The 13,075-nt window shown below is 28.9% G+C and overlaps 1 protein-coding gene across 1 annotated transcript; it reads right to left on the bottom strand.

Annotated features, from left to right (window-relative positions):
• Nucleotides 1–9,305: 9,305 nt before the first annotated feature.
• LOC111042184 (vacuolar fusion protein CCZ1 homolog) lies at nt 9,306–12,925 on the bottom strand. The gene is made up of 10 exons (XM_022326708.1): nt 12,612–12,925; nt 12,023–12,120; nt 11,848–11,941; nt 11,545–11,757; nt 11,239–11,414; nt 10,527–10,664; nt 10,284–10,444; nt 9,930–10,215; nt 9,719–9,846; nt 9,306–9,649 (listed from the first exon to the last, which is right to left on the bottom strand). The coding sequence occupies exons 1-10, from the start codon at nt 12,678–12,680 to the stop codon at nt 9,594–9,596; spliced, it is 1,419 nt and encodes a 472-aa protein (XP_022182400.1). The 5' UTR covers nt 12,681–12,925; the 3' UTR covers nt 9,306–9,593.
• Between the last annotated feature and the right edge of the window lie 150 nt (nt 12,926–13,075).

Genomic DNA, 13,075 nt, shown 5'->3' with positions numbered 1-13,075 from the left:
GGCGGTGTTCGTAAGTTTAAAAGAAAAGAGGGAGGTCATTTATACGTTTTAAATAACAGCATGCGCACAACCAGATGTCCGTAAACGTTTTGCAATTTTAACCTTGTTAGTTGCGTACGGTTGTTGTAGTGGCCGTGTGTACAGAGCGAAACTATGTGGGCCCCGCAAACTTCATTAATCAAGATATTTATTGTGTTTTTGGGGCGAAATAAAACTATACGTTTGCAATAATGTGTGTGGCTGGCCCACGAATCACGCACATGACTTATATAGACGAAATAGAAAATACGACGTACTTGTTAGTTGTTAGATATGTAATATTGTGTTGATCGCACCTATACTGCAAGACGTATTGACTTTATTGATGAATATTATATTAATTGAAACAACACGTTTTTTAGAAAGTCGACAGAAAATAATATCACATAAAATAATACGATTTCAAGATAGTATTCGAGTTGAATCGATTTAATCGAATTATTTAATTTATGGCTTTTAGGAGCATTTTTGTACATTTTTAAGCCAACTAAATTCGTTAGAATAACTCAAGATGAAGAAGTGTGTTGTCTTAGTATAGATTATATGTGAGTTTGTGACTATATATTTGCAAGCTAATGTACAACTTTGAACTTGTCAGTTGTTGATTACGAACAGTTATAATAAATAGTCTATTTTATGACGTACAGCATATTATTGTGCATGCTTATTCTAAATTAATTAGTACCTATAACCAGTTACCTACTTAGTTTTTGATTCTAAGCTTAACGATAAACGTGGGTATTGTGTTTATCATCAATATTTGGGATACTATAAATATGCTCTGATTTTTGGCATTACCATCTTTTCTGGTAGAAAAGTAAAGCGCACTCAGGAGTTGGAAGGTCAAAATTGAAAATTCACAATAGTTTTCAAATGTGTAGGGGAAAACAAAAAAAAAATAGAAGAAAAGTGGTAATTTTTCACAAACATAATTTTTGATAAAACCGATATTATTTTTTTGGTGTAAATCAAAAACTAATAACAGTAGGCACTTGAAATTTTTACTAATTATTTTAACATTTTTGAAATATTTTCACTCTTTTTGAGCTATAAAGAGCTATTCTAAAGCTATATTCTATATAGCCTTAATTTGTCGTAACTTTTTCATTTATTAAAATATAACACAAGGTTTTTCATAAGTTTCATTAATAGCAGTTCAAAAATATTAAAGATAAATATAGGACTATTTTTTATGCGCATTTAAAGTTCAAATTTTGACCAAATTCATCAAAATCCCGACAATTTGCAAATTATTTTTCAGTTAGAAATTCGTAAAAGTTTTTCTTTTAATAGCTATTTTTTCTTATAATTATTAACTATATTTTATTAATGATGGATTATGGAATTTTTACAATAATCAGTGTCGATAAATAATTAAAACATTACACAATAATCTTATGGGTGTAAGTACGGACAAGAAATTATGATCAGAGATTTATTTTGGTAGTACCTATATGACATGACGTGGTGCCTGGTGTGTGTAACACCTTTTCGATATGAAAAAACGATCGAGAGTGGGTTATTGGAAATGGTACCTACATAGGAGTCATATACATGCGAATGCGATACATATTTTTCCAGCTATACGCGCCTCCGTCTAGTTTCTATAAATTGTTTGATTATTCTACGAGTTTATGTTATTATAAATAAACAAAAATAATAATTTAGTTGGCTTTCATTCAATCGGTATAGATATTATAAGCAAATGCGTGTATTATTAAAAATAATAACAGAAAAAATCCCGTTACAAAAATTAATTAATTATTATATTATCTATAAATCAATAAATTAATATAAACAGTAAAAAATAGCCATTAAAAACTGTATTAGTCAAATATTTTATATTAGGTATTCTTAAAAATAATAAGTAACAAATTACCGATTTCCCTGTTGTAAAAAATTATTGTGAATACAAAATATTTTAAACAGTAGAGTGGTATTCTATAATAATGAAAATTCAAACAACAGTATGAATGTACTTATGTACGTTCACGCTATTTTTGTAAACATATTATTATGTAAGCATTGCAGCTTCCTAATGTTCTGTACCTGCGTAGTCACGTGGAACACATCTGGCACAATGGCACATGCATATTGTGATGACATTTAATTTTCTCAAAAGGAAATACATTTTTATAAAAAAAACCATCAAAGGACATCAAAGAACTTTATTTAGTATTGTATTTTAAAATATCATTAAAAAACTGTAAGATTAACATGAGAGTAAAATAATAAATGCTAATAAATTATAAATTGATAACCCTACATAAATGTTTATATTATAAAAATATACGCATATTATTAATGTAATATTATATGATTATCAAATAATTCTTAATTTACCTATCTAGATTTTTATTTCACATTAATGTATATTTTATACATATATGTATAACTGGAATTCCTTTTCGAGTAAAACTATTGATAAATATTAAATTATTCATTATATTAAGGTATTGTATTTATCTTCAACGGCATAAAAAAAACAATTGGTTTATATTAATATTTTTTTTTCAGAGCAAGACGTGAACCGTAAAATCAGAATTTAATTATTATTTTGTGCGATTTGCATTTTTAAACTATGGATATATACCTGATACCTATATGTATAATAGTATTATAAATAATTAATTATTTAAGAGTCCATTTGTCTGTAAATTATATCATACTAATTTATTGTTTTAAGTAAATAAAAGCTTTTATTTACTTAGAACAATTCTCGGTATAGCCGAATAGGTATCACTGCAATAATAAATATTCCTGCAATATTGTTTTAAAACAATTATCATCACAAAATTACTACTAAATTGTAAGAAGACAATTTTAAATCATAATTATTTATTAATTTATAATGCTTTATTTCAATAATATTTAAGGTCAAAGTTCTTTCGGCAGATGTCAATTACATACCTATTTTTAAGAATAACAGTCAACTAAACTTATGGCATAACATATAATCCATCGTGTCCTGACTTATCAACGTAGAACCTAAACTATGATAGCTAGCGACATTACAAATTACATGATACTTTGGAACCACCATTTAGGAGTGTACTAGAAAAAGGATTATCCAAAATTCGCACTTTAAAGAGGTGATCACACGAGCATTTTGAGATTTGAGTTAGAAATCAAAATACCATTGATTATTCTGGTAGGTAGATGAATTAGTAAAACTGTAAAAGCATGCATCAAATCGTCCCATTTATGGCCTCAAATAAAGTATATAACTAAAATCTAAAACAAATATGAGAGGTAAATGTATGTGTGTAGCTTATATACTCAACAGACTTTGATGAAAATTTCAATTTGTTCTCAGAGTTATCAGAAAAGTTTTAGTTATTAGTTTGAACCACGTTCAAAAATATAGGCAAATCGCCCACCTCGGTCGAAATAATTCACAAATCGAGGTGCACCGACACCGATTTGCCCGTGAACTTAAGTACACCTATATAGCGCTTTATTATATATTTTTCCGTTTTTTTCATGGGCGATATCACGTAATACAGCTGGATGTAGGTCTGTCGACTGTCTGTATTCAAGGCCATTCCGAAGGGGGGTTCTAGGGGGTATCCCAACCCCCCAAAAGTACAATATGTACAGATCAGTTGGCACATTGATACACTAAGTATTAGAGTTGGTACTCGACAAATTATAATTTTTATTTACAGTTTTTAAATAACTTCGTAAATACTAAAAAGTACTAAAATGTCATAATAATATATTGTAATTTGTAATAACATGAAAGACTTTAAGTTAATTTTCCGATTGCTAACTGTCCAACAAAAATACTATAGTAATATCTAAGTACCTAACAATATACACAATATTATATAATATTAAAAAAGTATAAAAATTGTACAACACCTGTATTTTTTTTCATCTCACGAAAAAAGAATATTTGTTTGTTTATTTATATTTTACAGTGTTGCCATTGGTTACATATTATATGATTACTATTATAATAATTAGTAGAATTAATATGATGTACCTACACTTTTTTGGCACAAGCAACTCCGAGTGTGACTACAGCTTGTATAGGTAACATAAAAATAATTTAACTGAAAACCAAGGGTCCGTATTGGCAACAGTCATCAGTCATCTTAAAAGTTCGTACATCAAGTAATTTGAGTTGCGCATAGTTGATGTGCAAGGAACTTGGTACGAGTATTGAATTGCGGAATTTCGAAGTTAATTAGTACGAGTATAAGGTAGGAGAAGCGATTTTACAAGACAGAAAATTATAATTGTTTATATTTAAAACACGCCTATACATTTCGCCGAGGAAACCAGTTTAAGCCTATTTGTTACAGGAATTAAACCGTTAAGTGAATGAAAAATATTTAGTAAATGTCAAGCAAAATAAAAAATGTACGTTGAACACATTCTTGCAACCACTTGCCCAGGGCCGTATTTAGGGGGGTGCAATGGAGACATTTGCACCAGGCGGCCAAATATTGATCTATTTAGGGGGCGGCCGGGCACCGCTGTAACCCGGTGTAGTATTGTGTTAATAAATATATATTTTTTTTTGGAAAGAATTCGTAGACCCTTGTGAACTTAGCAGTGCAACAATAACGGATAAGTGCTAGCATAGAATATAATTAATATTATTTTAACATAACCACGGTTGTAAATAGACAACCATGACTTAACTATAAAGAATTATAACTAAAAATGTGTTAAGAAAAATAAAAAAGTGGATCTATTTTTTTTTTGGGGGGGGGGGGGCGTAAAATTATGGTTGACCCAGAGCTCAACAATTGTAAATTCGGCCCTGCACTTGCTGTATATTAATCTCGTACAACAAAGCCATATTCGAAGATAAGACGTACACGTACCTACTAATGCACAATAAGTATAGTATACACCATCTCGTTTGTTTTTTCTTGCCGAAAATTCTCAATAAATCTACGAGTTTATTCACATGATGAAAATTTTTCATAATAATCGTGAACGATCCTTTTCGAAAGTAAAAATTGTGAAGACAAAGTTAAATTCAACAATTAATCAAGAAGACTGAACGCTCTGCAGTTATAGATGTTTATTGAACAATAAGTATAGTTACAAATTCAGTATACTCTGGTCATGTCACTGGAGAATTTAAAACTTTTATAATATATGGGTAACACAGATTAATTATTTAAAGTTTGAATAGTTGTAATATTTTAAACAAGATTTGTGTGTATCGATACACTAAAAGACATTTTCATTATCTGTTTGAGTATGTTTTGTTTATGAATTTTTCAGTGCTTATGGATATTATGGTGGTTGGGAGATAGTGTGAAGAGGCGAGTGGTCAAAAAAATAGTAACCACGTCAGCTTCATAAGTCTTCACACGCCTGTATAGGTAGCATATTAATGTAGGCACCTATACTACCTAGGTATAAGAGTAGTGTAATAAATATTCACCAACTATAAAATGTGCTCCAACAATTATTTTTTTAATTTCATTTATTTGACATAAATTTAAATTACAAGTCAAATCGGTCTTGGTCTTCAGTTCATAAATGATGGCGATGAAACCTAACTCCCAAGTGAAATCGCGTAAGATAGTAGATAATAATATACCGATTCTGTAGGTACGATATACACGATTATTATTATTATTTTAAGGGAAGGTGGTTGATATAGGGTAGAGAGTATATTATATTATAATAGATAGGTAGGTCAAACTATTATAAATTATAAGATTATACAGAAACTCTCGCTTATATCCATCGCGTCCAGAGATTACGTCAAAATATCATGTTTTATTCAAAGACATGCGGTCAACACGCACACACTGAAATAGTATACGGTAAGTGATGAGTTGTGAGCATAAGACAAAATATTCACCGTCCGAGAGATAGTGTCACTTTGACATTTGCAGAAAGGGCTCGTGCAGCCGATTATTGTGGTAAATGGTAGTACAAAGTAATACGCATGAGTCCGATTATTGTTGTGAGGATGAGAGATCGCAATCATCGCAGAGATACAATTCAGCTAGGTAGGTACTTATTATACTTAGAAAGATCAAAAACCATTCGCTGTAATATACGAGTTCCTTATATTTTTGTACGGGCCACAGATGATGCCAATTATAGTGAATATATCAAAATGTATTCTCAAATATATATGGCATGCGCCAAGTCCGGTTTGATTATAATATAGTATGGTTCTAATAATATAGCCTATAGGTACAGCGATTTACCATATTTTTTTTTCTAAAATAATAAATTATTAATTCAAAAAATAATAATATATAGTCCCTACGAGAGTATGAAACAATAAAAAGGTACCTTGTGGAAAATGGAATAATAAACTATACTCATTTTAACTCGTAATACTTAATTTTATACTAGGTAATTTAAAGTAAATAAAACCGACAAGACCAATATTTAAATCCTTATTTTTGTTGTTTTTCTTAATCGTAATCGGAAAGATAAAAATTCGTTTAATCAATTTATTTAACTTTAAATACTATGACTTATAAGTATTAAGTAGGTATATTATACCTACAAATAAATTACTTAGGTTTAAACTAATACACTACCTATTTAAATTATTTCTTATAGACATGCTGCTATTAGTCATTTAAACTATTTAAGGTTAAAAAGGCAGGTTATAGGTAACAAAATTCAGGGACTTTGATTTTTCTAATTACGATAAAATAAAACAAAAAATTAAGTCATCAGACTCAATTGATTTTTTTCAAAAAACAATTTGACCTAGTTCAAGGGTATCACTAAATAAATTATAATGAACGGTATCTTTAACTTCTAGCTGTAAAATATTTAAGTCAGGGGAGTAGGTATAGAATAAAATAAGTAAAAATAAATACTTGGTAAATGCAGTCTCTACCACGTTTTAAACAATTAAAATCACATAAACTCCCTTTTTTTTAGAAGAAGAAAATATACAATCTATATCTAAGATATAATAAGAATATGTGCGATAAAGGAAACATCGACAATTAAACATCATTTTAGATAAATTTGAAGAAAGAAGCCACCCACTGATGACACTTTCGTCTTGGTTTATCGTAGTGATTTAGTTATATGTTAGTTTTTATATTATATATTAAAATTTAGTTATATGTTAGTATTTAAAGTAATAAATCTCTGCACCATTTACGTTTGAGTCACCTTGGAGGGCTACCTGGGATTGTGAGGGATGATCATTTTTTGATGAGAGGATTTGAATGAGAAGAAAAAGAGTTATGAAATGTTTTATAAAAACGTTTAGCTTCGTCGTGAATAGTTTTTAAGTTACAATCTAAATGCAGGGTATGGTTTGATATGTATGGAGGGGCGTTAAGTAGGTAATTTCCTTAAGGTCAAATTTTGGAAAGCTTGAATCTTATTCAGATTTGACTTTTTAGCATTTCCCCAAAGCTGCAATCCGTATGTCCAAATGGGTTTTAATAAGATTTTGTACAAGAGGAGTTTGATATTAATAGGGGTAGCTTTGTTACCAATTAAATTCTTGAGCATGCGTAGCCGATTGTTTAGGGATAGTATTTTTTCACGTATGTGTTGAGCCCAGGTTAAGCGTTGATCGAGAGTTAGGCCAAGGTATTTTACTGAAGGTGATGAAGGAATAGAGATGCCATAAAGTAGTACACTTGGGCAAAGTGTTAAAAGTAGCGCGTACAGATTTATTTTGGTTTACCTTAAATTTCCACATAAACTCCTCAAATATATTTTGTTGTATTCAGTACTATTTTGTTAGAAAAATCTTACTAATACATTTAATAAAGCAATACAAATTATATTAAAACTGCAAGTCTTGCGATCAATCCAAAAAAAAAACTATTCATAACCTAACCTTAGTAATTGAAGCCATAATCCAAAAAAAAAAAACTATTAAATTGAAAAATAATGTCCCTACTATAGATATCAATGCACATAGACTTCAAATCTGCTATTAGTCCACTCTGTCCTTCCCTCGACCAAAGTATGCTTCGCATATTTTTTTATCTATTTCTGGACACTACGGGTCCTAACTTGATTCTACAAGTTGAAAATAGTTTCACTAATATGGACACAGGACATTTTAACACCTTTGTCTTATCAAAATATTTAAATATTTATAATTTTTAACTTTTTGTCAAGTCATTTTTATTAGGTAGGTATTTAATAACTTTATCTGTGAACTTATGATGAACTTTATATAAAAATTTTTTTTATTGACATTTATAGAAAAAAAAAAGTGAGCTATCACGGGATACCTGACAGTTGTGAATCATCAAAAAAATTATTTTGTCCACAAACAATGAGAGGATAGTTTATTAAAGGAAATAAACATGGCATAATTAAAAATATAATATTTGGGGATAGATTATTTATATTTTTTAATATTTAATCAGGGATAGATTTATTGTAAGGCAACTTTTTTGAAATGTGTAAGGATAAAAACTATTTGCTGTAACACTAATGATGTGATAATGAATAATGACGATTGATGAAGCAGATTAAGCTGTTAAATAAAAAACCGTGATGGAATGTTTAGGTATAACATCAATGCTAATTATAACTAAATGACTGAATTTGAATGAGGATGAAAAACAGAATTATATTATTTTTACATAATATATTAGTAATATTTAGTATAAAATAGTTGAATCATAAAATGTAATAAATTATAAGATATACTTTAAACAAAATGTCTTATTGGAGTAGTTGACTTGCACCTGTCTTAAAACCAATTTTTAGTTTATCTACTTAAAAATACCATTGTTATACATATATGCTCACTAGGAATAGTGTTTCAATTTACAAATGGTGATTACAAACTATTATAAATAAAAGTTAAGTACCAGATTAAGAAGAGAGACTTAAGTATGTCATGCATGTTTAGTATATACATGTTGTCTCCATCTTTATAAGACTTAAACACATTTTGACTTTATCAGTTTAATATCTGAGTGGGTAGTGCATTTCATCTATTACAATTAATCTGAACATTTTCTGTGCATTTTGAAGTTATGAACATTTTTTAAATTGTAATATTTTGAACACTAACGATCTTCAAAATAAGTATCAAAAAAAACTTCCAACAAACCAAAGAAAATGTTACTACCTTTATACTTAATTATTGGTAAATTCACTCTAAAATTAAAACTAACAAAGCCTCAAAAACATAAGAGCTGCTGAAATTAAATTTTCTTGTTGCTTTGACAAAGACAACACACGCAAATAAAATGTCCTTTTAAATAGAAGTCTTTCCGGTCTTTTGGTATTCAAAAGGAATATTTTAAGCTTGGCAAATTAAAATATCAACTAAAATTTATTTAAGAAATATTATTTTTGTTTTAATCATCACAATAATACAATAATAGTACTTTTAGTGTTATGATCATAGTAGTACAATCTAAAAGAATATATATATATATATATATATATAGAAGTTTTATAACAATAGTATATTTTACATTTTCATTAAGTTAACAAAAATAAAATAAAAATTGATAAGAAACATTAAAAAAAAATATTGTTCTTATGAAAATTGGAATTAATAATTTTAATTTATAATTTGAGGTAGTCAATCTGCTACTTGTGTAAACTATAGCTTATTAATCATAAAAAAATATTGTTCCAAATTCTTGAGCACATAGACTTTGAATTTCAGCTGAAAATAAAAATAAGTTTTTTTAAATGTTGGTACCATCTAAGTTAACATATAAATGTATATACTCACAATCGACGTCGTATAACTTAGTCAACTTTTGATTTAGCACTATATAAATTTCTCGTGAATTGCATAATCTACCAGCTACCCAATTATCGTTAGATGTTTTTATCATAACAGAATAAGTTGGGTGCATGCTGAAATAAAACAAATAGTGCAATTAGTACATAATAATAAACGAGCATATTATGATACATATGAGATTTTCTTAATCACACACCAAGATTGTTGGCTGCTTATATCCACTAACACTCGTAATGCATCCGGACTAAGATTAAATTCAGATGGTCTACTAGTTGTAGCTGCCGTGTTTGAATACTTAATTGAATTTTTAATAGCTAAATTCATAGCATTAAAATATACAAATTTAGCTGGTCTTTCAGTATACAATTTAGAGGCCAATGTCTTTTCAACTGCATTTTTCATTTTTTCAGATAACAAATGTAATTTTGTCCCAAGAAACTGATCTAAGTTGTTGTACAAGTCTGCCGTTAATGGATTTTCCACTGAAAATAATTATCACTATCACAGAATGATTTTTTATTAGCATATAATCATATTCTATGATACTTACTTTTAATAAACATACATACAATTGAATGATGAGCTTTATACATAACTAACCTATAGCTTTTGAATGTTTTGTCATCTTCATCATTTAACCTTAAAATAGGAACCTTACCCAAATCACTAATCCAACTATCTGTTTTTACTGCCCAAACATTTGTTATAAACCTATTCAAAAACAAGTCACACTAAAGGAGTTAACTTTTTATATAACAATAGTCAATACATAAATGAGTTCAATTATTTATACCTTCCAACTAATTGATTGGGCAAACATTGTTGTACTAAATTTCCTTTGGCTAAATTTTCTTTTTTTGTTATTTCCGGTAAGACCCACATTAAAATATAGGAATAAACAAGTTGAGTTTGACGTTTATTCAGACCACTCCTAAAAAAATGTCAAACAATAAAAAAAATCCGATTTATAGTGACATTTGAAAATGTTAAACTAAAACCATTGTTCCACGGTCTATATAAATCATTACTAGTTCAACTTAATATAAATGAAAATGTATTAGCTATTAAGTACTTTTAATCATACCTGAAAAACATAAATATGATACTACAACTGGAGGATGTACAAGTAATAAAACTATACATTTGGACACAAATTTTGTTGTCGCTTTATTGCCAGGCTTCAGTAATATGTGTTTTAAGAAATTTCTAAACATATTCAAGTCTGCGACATGAAAAGTGGCGGTGACTGTCACGAACCCAGTGGTCATTTCATAAATATTGGGGAGTAGTTACATGTGGAGCGTGGTTACAGCAGCTGGTTTAGTATAAGAACCTATAGCTAACAAGCCGTCTATAGAGGGTGGGTGAAGGGGGTCGCCGGACAGTTTTGATGTAGCAGACTATACTATTAAAATTCTTGTAATGATTCATAAAATGTAAAATTTACAATGGCATATAATCTAATTTTTAAATGATTATGAAACGTAATAAATATAATACATTACCAAACAAGTGAATCATTATAAAGTAGCATTGTAAAATGTACTTGTTGAAATGTATTTTCAATAATGTTTAGAAAACTCTGGGCGTACAAATGAATGACATTGTCTAAAGGAAGAAAACTGATGCCTTGAAACATATCCATAAATGTGTGACTTGATACATCAGTACTCTGTAAATACTAAGAACAAAACACATACATAGTCGTTAAAAACAAAATTAAATTATATACTTAACACTAAACAGATTTGAATTGAATTAGTATTTATCAATAAATAAACGAGATGCAATTATGTGTTATAAAAGCTAACCTTGCTATAAAATTTGTTAAGCATAAGTCTGAGATAATCTGGATCATTATCGTTCATTAGCTTAGTCATGTTACCAACAGTCATTTGAAATGTGTGATACCAGTGTTTCAAGACAGCCAAATAGATAGGTTCTTGAAGATTATATGTGCAATATACAGGTTCATCTGGGGACTCTGAAGACTTTTGTTTAGATTTACATTCTGCTGACACAGTCTACTAAGCATAATGTACCAATTAGTAAGATAATTTTAAAGAAATCTAGAGATTGAAAAAATTTATTTAAAAAACTAGAAATAATATTACAATAACTATCCAAAAATCCGGCTCTGCATTGTACAACACTTGCAATGATTTTTCAGTACGCAATGATTCACATGACTCATTTACATTAAAATTCCTGTAATATTAGTACACCAATTAATACATTTGCTTACATAATAAATGATAATAAGTATGATAGTCAAATTTACTGGCATACCGCGCAAAACAGATTACAGCTTCAATGTGACCGACATTGAGAATTTTTTTGTTTTCGTCCTCGAGTTCTGGATGATAAAATAATATTTTATTAGCTCCCTGTAATACAAAAAAAAAAATAACATACTGTGAAGAATATTACAAGTACTAAGTATCAAGAGGACGTTGCTATGAGTGTAAAATATAAATGTAAAATATTGGGTAAAATATTAATATTTAAAGACATTAATAGTTCACTTAAAAATTAAAATAACTTAAAAACCCCAAGAGAGAACACAGATAATGTTCTTACCTAAAACTTCATTAATAGGTCAATTCACTCTAATATCAAAACTCGTACCATATTAATCATTATTGAAATTAGTACACTAAAATGTGATATGTTGTAATGTGTGTAAGATGGGTACAGCACATGAGGGTACATTGTCCTCTTAAGCAAAGTTCCATTTTTGATGTCTAAGGTCTAACAAGGCCAATGAATTATGAACAAATATTATTTAATTTTTTAGAGACTATTTTCACGATTAAAAAAAATGTATAAAAACCGTTACGACAAATGGTACTAAAAACATGTACACGAATAAACTTACATCATCCTCGGTTTTTGATAGTGTCGAGTTAAAAATGTACAAATTCTGTACAGTGACTTTAGTAGGCATTTTTATTTCTGTGGTCCGTGCTTACATGTTACTGAATTGAATATGAATTTGAATTTTAACACAAAGCGATGGCAAGTGTGAAATATTATTGTTGCGAGCGCCGTAAATTGTTTTATGGATCAACAATCAAATAAATAAAGAGAAATTAAACAAAAGTTCACAGTCTACAGCTAATATCTACGAGTGTGACTCTGAACTCCGTAGTCTACTAGTCTATGAGCTACCAGCTATCAAAACAACAAACAGACGATGTGATAACGGTTATCAGATGCGACCGTCTGAGAGAAAAACTACCTCCATAGAATCAAGGCGGATCAAAGTACAACACAACTCAAACAAAGTACAATCAAAATATGATTATATTATTATGATCATTATCAGTCGATGATGTTATG

Source organism: Myzus persicae, unplaced genomic scaffold, assembly GCF_001856785.1.
Source record: "Myzus persicae strain clone G006 unplaced genomic scaffold, MPER_G0061.0, whole genome shotgun sequence".
Taxonomy (NCBI): Eukaryota; Metazoa; Arthropoda; class Insecta; order Hemiptera; family Aphididae; genus Myzus; species Myzus persicae.
This window is presented reverse-complemented; position numbering and strand designations above follow the sequence as displayed.